This window comes from Rhineura floridana, chromosome 7 (genome assembly GCF_030035675.1).
Source record: "Rhineura floridana isolate rRhiFlo1 chromosome 7, rRhiFlo1.hap2, whole genome shotgun sequence".
Lineage (NCBI taxonomy): Eukaryota > Metazoa > Chordata > Lepidosauria > Squamata > Rhineuridae > Rhineura > Rhineura floridana.
In genome coordinates this window covers 153,919,101-153,939,742 of record NC_084486.1, presented here as the reverse complement: position 1 = coordinate 153,939,742, position 20,642 = coordinate 153,919,101, and the positions used below count along the sequence as shown (strand labels likewise).

The 20,642-nt window shown below is 49.0% G+C and overlaps 1 protein-coding gene across 2 annotated transcripts in view; it reads left to right on the top strand.

Annotated features, from left to right (window-relative positions):
• The window catches only part of LOC133389627 (probable cation-transporting ATPase 13A5), an 81,258-nt gene that overhangs the window by 6,272 nt on the left and 54,344 nt on the right, over positions 1 to 20,642 (top strand). The window contains exons 2-3 of one of the 2 annotated variants that reach the window (XM_061637633.1): positions 8,091 to 8,264; positions 18,424 to 18,564. In XM_061637633.1, coding sequence (XP_061493617.1) covers positions 8,091 to 8,264; positions 18,424 to 18,564 — 315 coding nt within the window. The remainder of the gene's footprint in view (positions 1 to 8,090; positions 8,265 to 18,423; positions 18,565 to 20,642) is intronic. The other variant, XM_061637634.1, reaches the window with a different exon arrangement.

The window sequence follows — 20,642 nt, the reverse complement described above, 5'->3', positions numbered from 1 at the left end:
TCCGCAATGTTAAATTGAAAATACCCCCCGTTCCCATTCTGATGCTTCCCATAAGCTCATTTTAAAACAAAACCTCAAAAACACTTCCTTAACAACCCTGTAAATTTTAATGGCTATACACAAAACAGTCAGAGAGAATAGAGAGTGCAAAGTCTAAAATGAGAGGAAAAAACCAGACCCCTTTTGGCCTTTTTTCTGTCAGAGGTCTCATAATCTGTTGAAATTCATTAAAAATCAGCCATGTTCAGAGTACCTGTAATCCTGTGACTGACCTTGGCCCATACTCCCACCTTCATCTTCTGCAGTTTAAAAGTTAAAAAAATGCCTGGCTGTTTTTTAATTAATTTAAGAACTTTTGGCTGGCACCCTATGATAACGTGGGCCATGCTCAGTAAGAACCAACTGTCAGAGTTCTAAAAGCCAGACTCACAGCTGCTGGGCTTGCCTAATCAGGGGGCCACACCTATGCCAGACTTTGATTTCACGTGAGACAGTTATGGCTTCCCTCAGAGAAGCCTGGGAAGTGTAGTTTGTGAAGGGTGCTGAGAGGAGACTCCTATTCCACTGACAGAGCTTCAGTGGCCAGACTGGTTTAACAGTCAGCCACTCTGAATGAAGGTCTGTGAGGGGAACAGGGCCTCTCCTAGCACCTCTCAGCACCCTTCACTAACTACACTTCCCAGGATTCTGTCTCAAGTGAAATGAAGGCTTGGTGTGGATGTGGCCAGGGACAGCTTTGGTTTAAATTTGGGTGGAAGGGTACATGTGCCTGCTGTAGAATAAAAAGGTGGGGGAAATGCTGAAAAGCAATGATACTGTTCACCATGTTTTCCTTTTGGACAGGAAAGGGGCTTTCCCTCTGCCCACCCACCCAATCTCTTCCCGTCCCCCTCCTCTTGCCCTCCCTCCCCCTCCCCCAGGTCAGTGTTGGACTATGACCTGAGAGACCAGAGTTCGAATTCCCACACAGCCATGAAACTGACTGGCTGACCTTGGGCCAGTCACTGCCTCTCAGTCTCAGAGGAAGGCAATGGTAAACCACCTCTGAATACTGTTTATTTTATTTATTTATTTATTTAAAATATTTATACCCCGCCCTTTTTCCAAGGAACTCAGGGCGGCTTACATTAAAACAGAAATAATTAATAAACATGATATTCAGTTTAAACAATTTAAAATGAAATTAAATAAACATAGGTTAAAACTAACTACATTGGTTAAAAGCCCGTCTAAACAGAACAGTCTTCACCTGTGCACGAAAATTCGATAATGGGGAAGCCAACCGGACCTCAATAGGGAGAGAATTCCACAGTCTAGGGGTGGCCACCGAAAAAGCCCTATTCTGTGTCTCTGCAAGATGAACTTGCAAGAAGGAAGGGGTAATTAGAGTCTCGCTGGAGGATCTTAGAGTCCGAGCAGGTTCATAGAGGGAGAGGCGCTCTGACAGATAGCCTGGACCTAAGCCGTATAAGGCTTTATAGGTCAAAACCAGCACCTTGAATTGTGCCCGGAAACAAATGGGCAACCAGTGGAGCTGATACAACAGAGGGGTTGTATGTTCTCTATATCCCGCCCCAGTTAGCATCCTGGCTGCAGCTCTTTGTACCAATTTCAGTTTCTGAGCAGTCTTCAGGGGCAGCCCCACGTAGAGCACGTTACAGTAGTCTAATCGGGATGTAACTAAGGCATGTGTCACCGTGGTCAAGTCTGACTGGTCAAGGAACGGGCGCAGTTGGCGCACCAATCTTAATTGAGCGAAAGCACTCTTAGCCACAGCCGAGACCTGTGCCTCCAGGGTCAGAGCCGAGTCCAGAAGCACTCCCAAACTGCGAACCTGTGATTTCAGGGGGAGTGTAACCCCATCCAGCACAAGTTGAATCCCTATTCCCTGCTCCGCCTTCCGACTGACGAGGAGCACCTCTGTCTTGTTAGGATTTAATTTCAGCTTGTTCGCTCCCATCCAGTCCATCACTGATACCAGGCATCGGTTGAGAACCTGGATGGCTTCCTTGGTTTCATCAGGTGGAAAGGAGAGATAGAGTTGGGTGTCATCTGCATATTGGTGGCACCGAACCCCAAAACTCCGGATAAACTCTCCCAGCGGTTTCATGTAGATATTAAATAACATGGGGGACAAAACTGAACCCTGTGGGACCCCATAGGTCAATGGCCAGGTGGTAGAACAGGAGTCCCCCATAACCACCTTCTGGGTTCGTTCCTCCAGGAAGGACCGGAGCCACCGTATTACCATGCCTCCAAGTCCCATCCCAGCGAGGCAGCCCAGAAGGATACCATGGTCGATGGTATCGAAAGCAGCTGAGAGATCCAGTAAAACCAACAGGGACACACTCCCCCTGTCCAGCTCTCTGTGAAGGTCATCCACCAAGGCAACCAAGGCCGTCTCAGTTCCACAACCTGGCCTGAAACCAGATTGAGCTGGATCTAGATAGTCCGTCTCATCCAAAAATCCCTGGAGCTGAGCAGTCACCACCCACTCTATTATCTTGCCAAGAAAAGGAATATTAGATACTGGGCGGTAATTACCTAATAATAGGGGGTCCAAGGAAGGTTTTTTCAGTAAAGGTCTTATTACTGCCTCCTTTAGACAGGACGGTATTCTGCCCTGTCCCAAAGAGGCATTAATCACTCCCATGACCCACTTAACCAGTCCCTCTCTGGCAGTTTTTATAAGCCAGGAAGGGCAAGGATCTAACATGCACGTGGTAGGACGTACTTCTCCAAGGATTCTGTCCACATCCTCGGGTTGAACAAGCTGAAAAGAATCCATTCTAATTAAACAAGCAGGAGCCGGAGTTACATCCATAGAGACTGTATTAATCTTGGCGTCTAAGTCAGAACGAATCTGGGCGACTTTGTTTGCAAAATAACATGCAAACTCATGACAGCGGGTTTACCCTGCAAAACCCTATTCATAGGGTCGCTAAAAGTCGGGATCAACTTGAAGGCAGTCCATTTCCATTTTCAAATATGATTGCACAGAAATAAATCCCACTGAACTCAAAAAGTATGCAAATGATCAAACCCACCATCTCTTCTCCTCCCTCCTATCCCCTCCCTCTTGCCCCTTCCCTCCCCCTCCCTTTGTCCCTTCCTACCCATCCCCATCCCCTTCCAATATCCTCCTTCCCCTGCCCCCTCCTCCCTTCCCCTTCCTTCTTCCCATGGTCAGTTTTACCTATCTTAAGCATGATTGCACAGGAATAAGTACTATTGAACTTTATAAGCATGCAAATGATCAAACCTGTCCTCCCCTCCCCCTTCCTTAGCCCCCCTTCCAATCCATTCCTTCACCTTCCTTGTCCTCCCCCATGGTCAGTTTTACCTATCCTAACCATGATTGCATAGGAGTAAATCCCATTGAACTCAATACGCATGCAAATGATCAGATCTGCCTTTCCCCTCCTCCTGTCCCTTCCTCTCCCTTCCTCTCTTCCTTCTTCCTCCTCCCCTGCCCACTCCAGCCCTCCCTCCCTCCCCCCTGGTCAGTTTTACCTATCCTAAGCATTATTGCACGGGAGTAAATCCCACTGAACTCAATAAACATGCAAATGATCAAACCTGGCCTTCTGTTCCCCTCCCCCTCCTGCCTGCTCCCATCCCCCTCCTCCCCTTTGCCCTTCCTCCCCTCCCTCCTCCTCCTCCTCTGAGCATGTGCCTCTGAGCATATGGTGAGTGGTGGCAACACCTGCAACCTGCCCAAATAATAGAAAGTAGACATGTGCTGTGCTGATCTTGTTTTTGCAGGGAGGAAGCAACATTATTAAGACAGTTGATATAGTTCAGATGGTCACTTTAAATATGTCTGATTTACTGTGCATTTTCAGTGAAGTTTCCTATAGGAAATCATTTTCTTTTTGTTTCTGTTTCTGTGAATATGTGAAGTACAGCAACACTTTAAAATTTACACTAAAAAACCTCTAAAAATAATTGTGGAATAATGGCACTGACTATTCTGCAGAATAGTCTCTAGTGGACATCAGGTGTGTCTCAGTTTGCACAAGATAAAACAGTGGAAGGTGAAATATATTCTAGCAAAATTCCAGATGTGCTTTATGCTTTTAATTGACCGTGCCCACTTTGCCTTAGATGAAGTGGTTTAAACATAGCAGGCTGAAAACATGCATCCTCTTTTTTCCAATAGCTAGAGTCATTGCTGAAGTAGCAACATATTGTAATCAGTCTGATTTTACATCAAACTGCAGTTTCAGATTCAATTGTTAATGCACTCAAAATAGAAATAGAGCATGACCTCCAGTTTGAAACACAAAAGGCTGTCTTCACCATCATATGACTTTGACCAATAAAAAGGCTTTGAAATTAATAAAAATAAATTTGACACAGTTTCTAGGATGAATAATAAGGGAAATAAAATTTTCTAGATTACATTCTCTTAGAAACATTAGAAACACAGGAAAGAAGCAAAGTAAGGAGAACACCAAGAAACATACAAAAATATAATTCTCCATCTTTGGAGATGGCAGGTGTTGCCACCACTCACCATATGCTCAGAGGCACGTGTTACCAAATTCTTGCAAGCTACACAACAAGTGGATTGGACTGTGAAAGACCAACCCAAATTGTGTTTGCTTTTTGACAAATTTGTAGGGCAGTACAATATCTCAGAGAGGAGGTCAGGTCTCCTGCTGTCCTGGTGAATTCGCTCTAGCTGCCCAATTTCCCTGCTTTTTAAAGTTTGATAGAAATATCTGTGGGCTATAGGTACATTCTTAAACCACAAGGTTTTTTTGCCTATTAGTGAATTAACCATTCTCTTCAATATTTGAAAAAAGGGGTTTTGCTTAGGGTGGGTACTTACACACCACCAAAGAAGAAATTAAAAAAACAGAAGAGGACACAGATTTCCATAACATCCGCTTGCGCTAACCTACATGTATAGATCCAGATTTAGAAATAATGTATATAATTTAAATCTCACCATTGCAGTGAAGACTGGCCAAGTGTCCTGCATACTTGTTGTTATCAAGGTGCTAACAGTTCATGGGCAACTTCAAGCCCCCCTTACAGTTTTTTAACTTTAAACCAGACTTGGACTGGACAACCCTCCAAATAGAGGACTGTCGTCTGACAGCCCTTGAAAAACAGAGGACTACCCATGGTAAAGTTGGACACATGGCCACCTAAACCTCTTTACAGTCAGTTTGCTTCCACTGTCTCTGTCTGCTTCAGCAGCCACTGCAGGGCAGAGTGAGAGCAGCATTGCAGAGTCAAGGAAGGCAGTGCACTGCAGCCCGAGAAGAGCTTTGGCCATTGATCCGTAATGTGGGAAGGGCCCCCTTGGGCTGAGATCCTTAGAGGGAGAATCAGGAGGATGTTACAAGTCCTCAGGTGTGTCCCTATTTTCACCGTGTGACACAGCAGAGAAGAGCCCCAAGGATGGACACTGGGGTCTGGGGCTGCAGTGGGAGGCCGGTCCTATGGAGGGTGGAGTAGACTTAGATTTCAAGGTCAACATACACATCCAGTATTGCACCCCTTTATCTGGAAAAGGGCCTAGCTCCTGTTTATGCATTTATTTATTATTTATTTGTTTAGACCATTTATATATATACCGCTTATATTTAAATAAAACTCTAAGTGGTGTACAAGTCAAAACATCTTAAAACAGCAGCTACAAAAAAAATCAATAAAATACAATTAACTAAACAAAACATCATCTTTAGTATCAATATAAACATTGCATATAAAATTAAGTACAAGAGATACAAAAAGAGAAATAATATTCATAATAGACAACAGAAACTTGCTTATTTTTAAACATAGTAGATTAAACAAATCAGCTCATTTCTTAATCACAGTATAATAAAAAGCAAAACAATTTAAACCGCTGGCCCCCTTTACTGTATTTACAATCACAAACACCTTTTATTTCTTGCATAGTTTTGCAGAGGAGAGCATTCGTCCTGATTTGTTTAAAGGGACATTAGGTGACTCTGGCTATTTAATGAACGTGCATTCTGATTTGTTTCTCCAGTGGTTAGACAATGTTGTGTCAAAACAAATGTTATACTACACTTTCCAGTGTACTTCCCTGTCACTTCCTTATCGCAAAAAAGGCCATATTGAGCTTTTGGGGAAGTGTGTGTGTTGCGCAAGACCTCCCAATCAAGTATAGTTGCGCATCCTGAATTTGTCAGTATGTGACTAAATTCACTGAAAATAGCAACAGTGTGGAAGTGCCCATTCAGAAGCAAATCTTTGCCATTTTCCCATTGTAGATAACCTTGGATAAGATGATTAGAAGATTCACCCCCTTGCCAAGCAGATGCGTTTACATGATCATACACTTTTACTCCAGTTTAAACCAGAGTAATGGTTCTTGCCCCACTGATAGTGTATGGTCATTAACTTGGAATAGCTCTCCCCCCCTACACATCATACCAATTGCAATGCCAGAGTAGTTCCTTAAGATCACGTAGCTTTTAACGCAGTCGTTTTTCACTGTTGTGAATGCAAAACTAGAGGCTAACAATTGACCCCCCTCTAGATGAGCCTTTCAATGAATATGGTAGTTTCTCTGGATCAATGAGAGGATGTGATCTCATGTATGTAGGCTTTGAGATGGGGATGCAGGAAGGGAGCCATTATTTGTTTGCATATGTTCTGCCATTTACATGTACTTAACTGAAAAAAGGAATATTCCTTAATCTTGCATCAGAGGTAGAAAATGAAATGGTTAAATGGCAGGAATACCTGACAAGTTGATTTAAAATCTGTCAGGTGTCAACTCTACTGGGAGTTGGAAAATGGCATTTGAAGCATAAGGGCTATGAGAGCTTGAGGATCAGCAGGGATATGTCTTGCAGGGAAGGCATTCTGGAGGCTTGGGGCCATGCTTGAGAAGGCCCTGCCCCTCTCAGCTCCTGTATGGCTGAACCTGTCATATCAGATTTTTCTCCGCTGAAGAAAAACTGATCTCTTACACTGTCACTTTCTAGTTAATAGTTTGATTGCAGCGTTGGATTGTTTGTCTTCATATCTACACACTGATGCTAGGATAAAACCAGCAAATCCTGGGGTGGGGTGGTGGGGGCAGGAAAAGGATCAAGATTTTCACAGGGTTATTAATTATAGTTGGGGGTGTCATGATCCCAGACAGGGAGGAGTGGGGCAAGCAGCTACTGTGGAAGGTTGGGAATGGAGTCGCCATTTCTGTACCACTAAAACTTCAATTAAAAAAAAGATGTAGTGACTCAAGGGAACAGTTCCAGCCCAGCCTCTGGGCTTCATTTCCTGACACCAGCTGAAAAGACACCATGAGCCATACTTGTCAAAGACCCCTCTAATTAGAGAAGACAGCAGCAGGGAACCTTAGGCTCATGGGCCTAATTAGCCCCAGCAGGGGTCCTCACTACGGCCATGAGTCCCTTTCCCCCAAACCACGCCCACCTGCCCAACATGTGAGGTGCAGGGCAGGTAAAGTCATCGCTGGGCTCAACAGCACTGCTCAGTTCCCCCTCAGGAACTCCCTAGTGCTGCCAGAGGGGCTGTTCTCAGGGCTGATCAGTCGATCTCAGCCCACCCTTGAGATAATACAGGAACCCAAGAAAAACCCTGCAGCTGACTCAGGCCAAGGCGGGCCGCTCTAGTCTAGCACATCCTGGTCAGGGGCCAAGCAGGTGCCGCTGCAAAGCCCACCAGCAGGATAGGAGCGCAGCAGCGCCCTCTCGCTGTTCAGAGACAGGTAGCCTTTGGCCCTACAGATAATCTAGCCGTCATGATGGGGGTAGCCCTGAACAGCCTTACCCTCCATGAACATGTCTAACCCTCTTGTGAAGCTGACCAAGCTGGCAGCCATCATTGCACCCAGTAGCAGTGCATTCCATGGTCTAACCATGTGCCTCTGCGTGGAGAAGTGCATCCTCTTGCCTGCCCGGACCCTTCTGCAGTTCAGCTTCAATGGATGACCCTGGGTCCTAGTATTATGAGAGAGGGAGAACAACTTCTTTCTATAGTTCCTGCATCTTTCATCTCGACTTTCTCCACCTGCAGTTCTACTGTTGAGAAAACACCTGATGATACAGGCACATTTACCCTGATTTTCTGCACAGGACATATTTGGCTACCGGACCCAAGGCTGCCGGAAGGCCCTGTGCGTTGCTGGGTACATCCTGTCCTGCGGAGCCCTCCTGCTTGTGTTTTACTGGAAGCCGGAGTGGGACGTGTGGGCAAACTGCGTGCCCTGCGACTTGGAGGAGTCAGACGTTGTGCTGCTCAGAACCACAGTAGGTCCCTTCTGTTTCTTCAAGGCAGCTGATCTGAGTTCATTACGAATTATTCATCAGTGGATCCTCTCAGGATGTGGCAGCCGGGCCGCTGTGCAATTTTCTGCTTGTTAAGGTTCTCGCAGCACACAACTGGGGATCCTGCCACACTGCTGAGTAGTGTGAGAATTAGCGGCTTTTCATTTATTTATTTGTTTTACATGTTTAATTCAAATGGCTGCAAAGATAATTTTGAAATGTGAGCAAATAGCAAAACCAATATTGATTTGCATAATGAAGTGCATTTTCTTCATGCAAAATGATGGACAATGCAGCACAGAACCTATCCAAGGATTTACATTTTAAAAAATTGTTTGACGGATGGGCATATGAGGAACAGGGATGGGATCCGTTGGGCGGTGCCGGCTCAAAAGCATTCCATCGATCTAAGAGGCTGGTATCGACTGGAGTCCGTTCTTTGTCTGCTAGCTGCTGCTTTTACCAATCTGTTCTTCCCCCTCACACATACACAAAAATGGATATTAATATCGATATTTTTAAAGGAAATGTCGACAGATGAAAGGAAATGTTGACAACATTATTGTTCTTGATATTTTAGAGGCTGATTCTTTTTTTAAAATAATCAGTTTTTGAAAATAACAGTGGAAAATTGGTACATAAAAATCCAGTCTGTGATGATAAAGAATAAGCAAATTAATGGAAAATTCAGTACCAAATCCGAATTGGGCGGAATTCTAGCACATCCCTACTGAGGAATGTATATTTATTTGCATGGGCTCAGAGTCTACCTCCACATCCTAAGGGTTCTACATAGGGAAGAATAATACTCAATATTCTAATTTATGTTGGCGCGTGCGTGTTGGTACAGTCCAGAGAAGCGACTCTGGAGCTGTGCAGAACCAGAAATAATCCAGGCCAAGCAAAGTTCTTTGTAAGAGTCTTTTACTGACAATAAGTTTCAAACGCAGTCCTCTCTCCATACAATTTTCCCCCACACTAGAGCTTCTGCGAGAGCTGCTCTTATCAGAGCCGTTGCCCTTGCCAACCACCTGCTGGCCTTGAGGAACCTGGCAACCCCTCTTGCTCTGTTTAACCCATTTATTGCAGGTTTCATTCTCCTCCGAAAAAACCTCTGTCTGTGAGTCACTGTCATGGCCCTGTCAGAGGACTCCTCAGATGAGGACGACTCGGGAGTAACAGCAGCAGACCCAGGAGCAGCAGACTCAGAAGGAGACACGGAGGAGCCTTCTGAGAATCCAGCTCCTTCTCCCCCTCAGCCGCAGAGCACCCCAGATACAGCGGAGGCCCTGCAGCCAGACACAGACAGTGCATAGGATACTCCCCCCTCACCTGCAGAACGTAGACAGCAGAAGGTCAGGCAGAAGAGAGGCAGGCCTGTCTCCTTAAGGTCCAAATGCTGAGGGCTCACACCTGCTGTCAACCCTGCTCTTTATAAGGCACACCTTGGCTGCAGCTTGTTGCTGACTGCAACGTCAGGCGTGGCTTGTGTGTTCCTAGTTTCCTGGCACCCTCTTTTGGACTGACCCCTTGGCACTTGATCCCGGACCTCCACTGACCTCGCTTCTGGACTCCTGACTCGGCAAGTACGCTTCGGACAAGCCTGGCCCTTATCAGCTCCCCTCCTCCTAGACCTGGCAGATTTATGGCCAGACTGCTGGCTAAGGACTTTGCTTCCAGCCCCCCACCGGCACTGCTGACACAGTGTAGAGCTGACAGTTTGCAGTCAGCCTAAAACAAAGCAGGCAAACGAGGGAGTGGGGGAATAATAATAATAATAAATAAATAAAATTTTATTTATGAGTCGCCTATCTGGCCGAATTAACGGCCACTCTAGGCGACGTACATTAATACAATAAAATACAGTATACAATCAATAAGACCACCATTCATCTAAGCACCACTCTACCAATTAATAACAACATTAATAACTAACCCGCCCCACAACACAATTTTTCAAACTCCATCAATATGACAGCCTCTTGCCCTTCCTGCTCCTTGTAGTTTATACACTGCTGGGAAGTGCTGGTGAGCCAGACGGCTTTGGCCACGGTACGTCTGATGGCAGCGGATGTTGCTGCCAATTGGTAATGGGGAAAAGATACGTGAGGTACCATTTGGGGTGAAAGGGGCAATGATCAACACCCCACAAGAGTGCAAAAAAAGAAAGCCGAAAGGATGGAGGGGTTGGAGTACACAAGGAAAGGCTGAAGCATTTGAGCCTTTTTAGATGACTGGTAGTTCAGAGAAGATAAGTTTTGTGAAATTATGCATGGCTTGGAGAAAGCAGACAGAGAGAATTCTTGTAACAATAAAACTGCTTGGCAGTAGATTCAGGACAGGCGAAAGGACGTTCTTCATCCAGTGTATAATTAACTTATGCCATCAGATGTAGTGATAGTTGCTGCCTCAAATCACTTTAAAAAAACAGGTCAGATTCCCTGAAATTTTAGTCCAGTTCCCAGAGGACAAGGGTCCATCAGTGGTAACGGTCCTCAGCTTGGTGCCAGATGTTTAGGACTACAACTCACCAGCCCAGGATAGGGAGGTTACTGTCTGGGACTGATGGGAGCTTGTAGTCCAAAATATGTGGAGGGCATTAGCATCAGGCTGGTGAAGGCTATCAGTGTCTATTAGCCATGATAGCTCAATGAAACCTCCATGTCCAGCAATGGTATACACCTCACTACCAATCACTGGGGGACAATGTTTCCTTCACTCCCTATTTGTATGCTTCCCAGAAGCATCTGGCTGGACACTGCTGGGAAGAGGATGCTGGTCTAGAGGGATGTTGGGCCTTACCCATCGGTGCTCTTATGATTAAGCTTCTCCTGAGCATCCCTCTGGTGTGAAGTGGCGACAGCTGCCAAGGCAACTTGTCATCAACTGTGACTTTTTTTTGTCGCAAGTGAAAGCAGGGGCAGAACAATCCAGTTAGCTAAAGACCAGTTGTGCCACCTGAGACACTTCTTCATTTTCAGAGAGCAATACAAGGAAATGTTGAAAAGCCCTCGTGCACTTTATGGCTTTCACTTGACCAGCTTGGTATGTGGAGAGGCTATAACTTCATGCAGAGTTTACTCTCTTGTACCCACTTCATTTCCCCCCCTTTGCTTAAAGAGCCACATGAGGAGCAGAAGGAGTGGAGGAAAACACGTTTGCAGAGAGCTATGTAGGGCCTCCTTGTTTCATTTTAGGTGTATTCCTAAAAAGGTGAAGAGTGAAGATGCAAACCTGTTTGAAGGCAAACTTATCAGATGACTAGGAGTGCACTTAGTGGCACCCTGAGTTTATTGCTGTGTGGTGAGTGAAACAGTCCTTGTTTTCATGGGACTAGTTCAAGAAAGGTTCATAGAGTGGGATCTCTCCCCTCTTCATTCCACCCCCACAAATGTGCACCCACAAATGTGCACTGAATCTGACATAGGATGTTTGGAATATAGCAGTATTGGTGGGATGCCTCTTCACATTCCTGAATCCATGTATGTGCTCCTCCATCACAAGGAGCTTGCTATGTCCAACAGCAGCCGTGCCAAGTAATTGGGTTATTGTTTGCCTCTCTCATAATGCCCGGACAGTAGAAGGTATGAATATTTATCCTTGCTCTAAACTGCATTATGGATGATATCATTGCAGACTTGAATGAAGCAACATTCTTCTCAAAAGTTGACCTTACAGCTGGCTATCATCCGCTGGAGCTCCAACCAGAATTCAGGGTACATAACCTTTTCAACTCTTGTTGGTCTTCGTCACTACAAGCGCCTCAGTTTTGGTATTTCTTCAGCTGCAGAACTATTTCAGAATGTCATACATGACGTTTTAGCTGGACTCCCAGGAATTCTTAATGTAAGTGATGACATTTTGGTATTTGGTACCACATCAGAGGACCACAATAATCAAATTGAAGCAGTCAAAATGGTTGCATGAGGAGAACCTTTCATTTCATTTCTCTAGAGACGACGCTAAACCACAGCTCAGAAGAGACAGCTGCGAGTAATTCACAAGCGGCAATGAAACAGAGGCTGAAACAGAAGTGCTGACCATGGAGCAACTCCAGCAGGAAAACTTGCTCCTGCGCTCACAAGTAGACCAGCTGTTGTTGGCCGTCCAAGGCTTGCAAACCCAGCTAGCAGCAGCCCCACCCCCTCTCCCTACAGGGAGAGCCAAGTGCCCTGTGACTCTCCCAGAGAAATTTACTGGGGCTTCCGACCAGCTCCCAGCCTTTTTGGCCCAGGCCCAGCTCTTCATGGAGTTACGACCAGAGGCCTTCCCAGATGATAAGACCCGGGTGGGATTCTTGATTAACCTGTGCACCGGGGCCGCAGCTAGATGGGCCACGCCCCTACTCCTCGAGCGGAGCCCCGTGCTCAACGACCTAGCCGCCTTCACCAGAGAACTGAAGGCTATGTTCGAGGACCCAGTCCAATCAGCTACAGCCAACCGCCGCATACGCCGGCTGCGGCAAGGCCGACGCCCCTTGGGGGAATATGTAACAGACTTTCGTTTATTACAACAAAGCCTGGGCTGGAACGAAGCAGCTCTCATGGACCAATTTCAGGAGGGGTTGTCGGATGAGCTGCTGGATGAGCTAGCTAGGGTGGAGCGCCCTGGAACCCTGCACGCCCTCATACGCCTGTGTCTCCAGATTGACGGGAGGCTGGAAAGCAGGCGTGCTGCCAACCGACCCCGGCCAGTCTACAGAGCATCAGCCCCAGTGGCTGGGCCCTCGGAGCCCGTCGGCAAGAACCCTACACCCCTGGCAGAACCAATGCAGCTGGGAGGGGCTCGGCCACATCTCTCTGCAGCCGAAAAGCTGCTGACGCCGGCAACAGGTCCTCTGCCTGTATTGCGGCCCCCCGGGACATTTTGCAGCCCAGTGTTCCGCAAAGCGACCCACAGCCCCTGCCTCGGGAAACGTCCATGCCCCGGCCTTCACAGGACCCTGAGCAGGGGCAACCTCGTGGTTCAAGGGGCCTGCCACCTCAGTTCCTCACCGCCCAAGCATCTGACCGTGTTGATCGCACTGACAGTCCCCGGAAGGGGGACCCTACAAGTACCCGCCATCCTGGACTCGGGATCCACCAGCAATTTTATGGACGTGTCCTTTGCCAAGCTCCACCGGGTTCCTAGTCAACCCATTCGCCGCCCCCTCCTGGTGGAGACTATTGATGGCCGGCTTCTCGCCTCGGGCCCTGTAGTACAGGAGACAGTGCCGCTCGACGTGGCCCTGGGGGAGCACCAGGAAAGCCTCCAGTTCTACCTGGCTGCCGCACCCCACTTCCCGGTCGTGCTGGGCCTGGCGTGGCTCCAGCGGCACGACCCCATCATCCAGTGGTCCACAGGCCGGCTGACCCTCGGTTCCCCCTATTGCCAAGCCAACTGCTGGAGGCCAAAGGAGCGCATCCTGATGACCCGGGAGGCAAGCTCCGCGCTCGAGGCCTTACCGGAACAGTACCGGGAGTTCGCGGATGTGTTTGGGAAGCAAGAGGCAGACCAGTTGCCACCCCATCGTCCTTACGACTGTCCCATTGATCTGCTCCCCGGAGCCAAGATTCCTGTGGGCCGGCTTTACTCCCTGTCAGAACCCGAACTGGCAGCCCTCAGAGAGTTCCTAGACAAGAACCTGCGCCGAGGGTTCATTCGCCCTTCCACGTTCCCTGCAGCTGCCCCTGTCCTCTTTGTCAAAAAGAAATGTGGGGAACTCCGGCTGTGCAATGACTACCGTGCCCTCAACCAGATTACAGTTTGGAATCGCTACCCTTTGCCCCTGATGCCAGAACTGTTAGAGCGGCTGCAGGGCGCTCGCATTTTCACCAAACTAGACCTGCGAGGGGCCTACAACCTGGTGCGTATGCGGGAGGGCGATGAGTGGAAGTCGGCCTTCCGCACCCGTTATGGGCACTTTGAGTACACTGTGATGCCGTTTGGCATGTGCAACGCTCCTGCCGTCTTCCAGCACTTCATGAACGACATCTTCCGGGACCTCCTAGACCGCTTCCTGGTGATCTACTTGGATGACATCCTGATCTACTCGCAGAACCCCTCGGAACATAAGGAGCACATTCGAGCGGTGCTGCAGCGCCTGCGGGAGCACCGCCTCTTCGCCAAGCTCGAAAAATGCGCCTTTGACCTCACGACCATGGATTTCCTAGGCCATCGGATCTTGCCCTCGGGTATCCAGATGGACCCCGCCAAAATTGAGACCATCCTCCACTGGGCAGCTCCGCGAAGCCCCAAAGATGTGCGGCGCTTCTTGGGCTTCGCCCACTATTACCGCCGGTTCATCTCCCACTTCTCCGAACTCACCACGCCCATCTCAGACCTGCTTCGAGGCAAAGAGAAGTTTGTTTGGACGGAGGCCGCTCAACAGGCTTTCCGGCGCCTCCAACACGCCTTTACATCTGAACCCATCCTCCAGCAACCCGCCCTACCCGACCTTACATAGTGGAGGCTGATGCATCTGATAAGGCAGTGGCAGCAGTCCTACTTCAGCCGGTGGGGAGCAAGCAGTCCCTGCTCCCCTGTGCGTTCCACTCCCGGAAACTCAACGCTTCGGAACAGAACTACACCATTTGGGAGAAGGAGTTACTGGCCATCAAAGTAGCCTTCGAGACCTGGTGTCATCTCCTGGAAGGGGCACGCCATCCGGTCCAGGTACGAACAGACCACCGAAACCTGGAGCACCTGCAAAGCGCCCGACAGCTGAACCAACACCAGATCCGGTGGTCCCTGTTTTTCTCCCGGTTCCAGTTCACGGTCACCTACCTCCCTGGCCGCCAAAACACCCTAGCAGACGCGCTCTCTCACAAGCCAGAATACCGAGCCGAGCAGGTCGATCGCCCCCTTCGCCCAATCCTCTGCCCAGAGAACTTCGCCGCTACACACCAACCACAACCCCTCCTGGACCGGGTGCAGGAGCAGCAGCAAAAGGACCCCTATGCCCTGGCCCAGCAGCGAGAGCTCCAGTCCAGGACGCCCGCCCGGGACAGCCCCTTTTCCTTGCAGCAGGGCCTCTTGTACCAGCGGAACCGGTTGTACGTTCCCCCGGGAGCTCTGCGGGGAGAGGTGCTCCACCTCTGCCATGACAGCCAGCCTGCAGGGCATTTTGGAACGTATAAAACCCTCCACCTGGTCCTACAGGATTTCTGGTGGCCCCGGGTCCAAGCGGACGTCAAGGACTATGTAGCAGCCTGTGATACCTGCCAGCGAGCCAAGAGCCACCCCGGCAAGCCCCCGGGGCTCCTGCTCCCACTGCCTACCCCCCCAGGGCCCTGGCGCTCGGTCTCCCTGGATTTTATCACGGACTTACCAGCCTCCCGGGGAATGACCACCATCCTCGTAGTCGTAGACCTGTTCACCAAGATGGCCCATTTCCTCCCCTGTGCCCCAGAAACTGCGCAACTGTTTTTGACCCAGGTTTTCCGGTTGCACGGCCTCCCCGACCACCTGATCTCTGACCGAGGAGCCCAGTTCACCGCCCGGTTCTGGCAGGCCCTGTTTCGGGCCCTGAACGTCCAGATCCACTTGTCCTCCGCCCACCACCCTCAATCAGATGGACAAACAGAACGTACCAACGCCACCGTCGAACAATACCTGCGGTGTTACACCTGCTTCCAACAGGACAATTGGGTGGACCTGTTACCGCTGGCGGAGTTCGCGTATAATAACTCCGTGCATGCCTCCACGCGCCAGACCCCGTTCTTTGCCTCCTACGGCTATCACCCCCGATTCTTCCCCTCAGTGCGACCCCCGTCGCCGGTCCCCGCTGCGGATGTCATGCTGCAGGAGTTGCAGGCCCTGCAGGCAGTCCTGAAGGAGCAGCTGGAGCAGGCCAAGGACACGTATAAGCGCTTTGCTGATCGCCACCGCCAACCAGGCCCACCGCTGAAGGTAGGCGACCGGGTATGGCTCTCAACCAAATTCCTGCGTTCGCAACGTCCGTCTCACAAGCTGGAGGCTCGGAACGTAGGCCCCTTCCGGATCACCCAGCAAATTAACCCGGTGGCGGTCCGGCTCCAACTCCCTGCCTCCTTCCACATTCACCCTGTCTTCCATAGATCACTGCTGACTCCCGCTCTCCCGCCTCACCCCTTGGGTAGTCAACCACGGCCCCCACCACCGATACAAGTCAACGGGGAAAAGGAATTCGAAGTGGCGCAGATCCTGGACTCCCGGAGGCATCGGGGCCGCCTTCAGTACCTCATAAACTGGCAGGGGTACGGCCCTGAGGAACGCTCATGGGAAGATGTGGCGCAGGTGCATGCCCCTCGTCTGGTCCGGCGCTTCCACCAGCGCTACCCGGATAAGCCGGGCCCCGGCGGGAGGCGGAGGGTTGGTCGTGGGGTGGGGGATGGTGTCATGGCCCCGTCAGAGGACTCCTCAGATGAGGACGACTCGGGAGTAACAGCAGCAGACCCAGGAACAGCAGGAGACACGGAGGAGCCTCCTGAGAATCCAGCTCCTTCTCCCCCTTAGCTGCAGAGCACCCCAGGGACAGCAGAGGCCCTGCAGCCAGACACAGACAGTGAACAGGATACTCCCCCCTCACCTGCAGAACGTAGACAGCAGAAGGTCAGGCAGAAGAGAGGCAGGCCTGTCTCCTTAAGGCCCAAACGCTGAGGGCTCACACCTGCTGTCCATCCTGCTCTTTATAAGGCACACCTTGGCTGCAGCTTGTTGCTGACTGCAACGTCAGGCGTGGCTTGTGTGTTCCTAGTTTCCTGGCACCCTCTTTTGGACTGACCCCTTGGCACTTGATCCCGGACCTCCACTGACCTCGCTTCTGGACTCCTGACTCGGCAAGTACGCTTCGGACAAGCCTGGCCCTTATCAGCTCCCCTCCTCCTAGACCTGGCAGATTTATGGCCAGACTGCCGGCTAAGGACTTTGCTTCCCTGCCAACCACCCAGGAATTTCCAGCCCCCCACCGGCACTGCTGACACAGTGTAGAGCTGACAGTCACATAGATTGCTCTACTGGCCAACAATTTAAACCCGGCTGCCAAAATTGCATCCCATTTGATGAAGGTGGATTCCTCTAACCAGGTGCTGATTGGCTGCAGAAAAGCCAGGAGCCCCCCTCCCCCGGCTGCATTCCCACAGGGACCTAAGAATGTGTTACTGGCTGCTAGAAATTTGAAATGCTTTCCCAACCCAGTTGCACCCACAAGGAGTATCTTTACCACTCATGAGTTCTTAGCAATAAGGGCCCTTGTAAAGTGGTGCTTTTTTGCAGGTGTATTCTGCAACGTGTTCTTGACACAGTAATACAAAAAGAGCGTATTAGTGGTGGATTTATACTGGCCCATTCATAAAGATTTATGATCAGCTGCCTCTGGTCTCCTCTGCATGCCTGGAATGAAAGATGCTAGACTGGCAGAAATGCAGGAGAGAGCCTTTTCAGCTGTGGCCCCAAAGTTCTGGAATACCCTACCCCCAGAAGCCCACTGAAACTGATTTTATTCCCCCCTTTTTTAGTTTTACCTCTTTAGTCCCCTAGATTAACTGTATTTTATCTATTTTAATTTTTTAATTTTTTTATTGCTTATGATCGTATTGTGAGCCGCCCTGATTGCCCTGTTTTAGGGTAGAAGGGTGGGGTATTAACATTATTATTATTAATAATAATAATAAATTCTGCTTTATTAGTTGTTCTGCAATGCTTCCCCAGTGCTGCAGCATTTTTACTGTCTGCAAGGGCCCTAGTGCAGCCAAAGTAGGACACGCCCCACAACCCCCCCCCCAGAACATTTGTGGTATGAAAAGCTATAGGAGTTCAGCTGGAAGTTACAGGATGTGCACTGATTGGAAATGAGGCAGTATGGCCACCCCAAAACATTTACAGGTGCAAACAGGATTGAAAGCAGGATTGTGTGTGATCACCCTGATCGCACCATGGGCACAAATCATCATGAATGCACAATAGGAAGAATGTCTGGATGGGCCCCCAACACGGAGAACAAATTACTTGTTCTTGAAAGCTGTAATCATTGTGGCTGAAATTTATGGAGCTCCACAACAAAGGAAGTAGAGCATTATTAAGCATTGCATTAATAATTATATAATTCCTCCTCTAATAGGTGTGCCATTTCCAAGAAGATTAACCCAATGTTTCTGTGGTTTCTGTCTTTTTCCTCCCTTAGGATGAGTTTCAAAAGTATACTAGAAAGAAGGTGATCTGGCTTGACTTGCTGAGACTCTTGGACAGTGAGAAACTGGATCACATCCTCAGTACAGACAGGGATTCTGTTCTAAGCAAAGCCGTAAAGAAGCCCGATATGAAAGTAAGCATTTCTTAGTGTGGACAGGCAAGGGGGTGATGGGCACTGAAAAGATGTTTAGTTATTTCCGCTTCCTCTGCCCCATTTCATAGTGGAGGAAAATGTATTTTGCATCAGGCAGAGTTTAGGGATAGGTGATATTGAGTGAACCTGACCTGAAAATGTTGCTTTCTAAAAGTTGTGCCTGAAGACTTCTTCCCTTGGACAAATCTCCCGAGTTCAAGGTCTCTAAGCCATTGCACATGCCAAGATAAACTGGTTTGTGGATGAGTTTGCTGCCCTGGGCTCCGTGCGGAGAAACAGCGGGATATAAATTCAATTGATGATGATGATGACATTGTCAATGCAAGCCAGGCCCTGTGCAAAGTGAAGACTACAAGCATATACGGGGTGTCTTGGAGAATCTTCATCACCATACTTATCTGGGGGTCAGGGGAGAGGGCTGTAGCCTATGCATGGGCCTGAATGCTTCCATGTGCAAGTGGTATGCATGCAGAGGCACTGAGCATCATGGGATCTGCTTGGGACCTGCAAGTGGAGATCAGGAGACCTCCCCACCAAACCCACATGGCTACATGGAAGAGGGGGGACTGATCCCTAGTGCTGAGGCTGCAGCTTTTGCTGAGGCTTGCAGGCCCCTGTTCAGAATCCGAAGAGCCCACTGCAGGTTCCAGTAAGTCCTCTTTCCAACTGTAAAGCATCCTGACCCAAACAGAAAACTGCCTCTCCCAATCCGTTTGTTATTTATTGATTGAAATGTTTCTAAACTGAACTTTTGTAAAAACGCACCATGCAAAAAAATAACAGCCACAATAAAAACAATAAAACATCAGAAAAAACATCCATGAATATTGGTTGGTTAAAAGAAAATCCGCATTCCAAAGGCCTGTCCAAATAACTCGGATTTTAGGTGACATCTAAAAGAAGCACCTGGTTGGCCACTGTGAGAACAGGATGCTGGACTAGATGGGCCACTGGCCTGATCCAGCAGGCTCTTCTTATGTTCTTATGTTCTTAAGGCAGGGATGATTCCTGCCAAGCCTCTACTGGGAGGGATGATTCCACAAGGCAGGGCCTGCCACACCGAGGGCTTGGTCCCTAATAAAGGCTGACCGGACCCCAGGGGTGTGGGGAACCACAAGAAGTGCCCCATCAGAGGACCTGGGTGATTGAGGTGGAGCATATGGGATCAGATGATCCTTAAGGTACTTTGGTTGTTTAGGGCTTTGTGAATTAACAAAAGAACCTTAAACGTAGCCTGGCAACAAACTGGCAAGCAGCGCGACTCTGCCAGCAGAGGAGTGAAATGTTGCCAGTAAGCTGCTCCTGTGAGCAGGCTGGCCACTGCATTCTGCGCTAGCTGCGGCTTATGGACCAGATACAAGGGTAGCCCCACATAAAGCATGTTACCGTAATCAAGTCTTGAGGTTATCAATGCATGGACCACTGTGGTCAGGCTATTATGGTCCAGGAATGATTGTAGCTGGCATCGCAGCCACAGCTGGTAGAAAGCACTCCTAGCCATAGAGATCACTTGGGCCTCTAGTGACAGAAGTGGATGAATCAGTTTCCCCAAATTGTGGATCTGCTCCTTCAGAGGGAATGCAGTCCACTCCAGAACAGGTAATTGATCTACCTCCTGGACACACCCACAAGACTTCTAAGATACAAGCTCAATCTATTGACCCTCATCCAGCCGACCACTTTATCCAGGTACTGGTCCAGGGCTTGCACAGCCTCTCCTGACTCAGATGCAGTGGAGAAATAAAAGTTGGGTATCATCAATGTACTGATGACACTTTGCTCCCAGACTCCTAATGACCGCTTCTCCCTGGATGATAGTCCAGCAAGTGGGCTCTGGGAATTGCTGGGAGGAGGTCGGCTAGCACATGACCTCTCCAGTCTTTTCCTGCCTCGTCGACCTAGGCGGTTGAATGTCTTATTGCTCTTCATTGTCTTTTTAAACAAAACAAACCACTTTTTACAGATCCTCGCCAGTTTGTCTCCGCTTCTACTCCTTGCCGCTGGGCCAATTGAAGTAGGAAAAGGAGATCTGACTGGTTTTAACCAAGTTCCCCTTT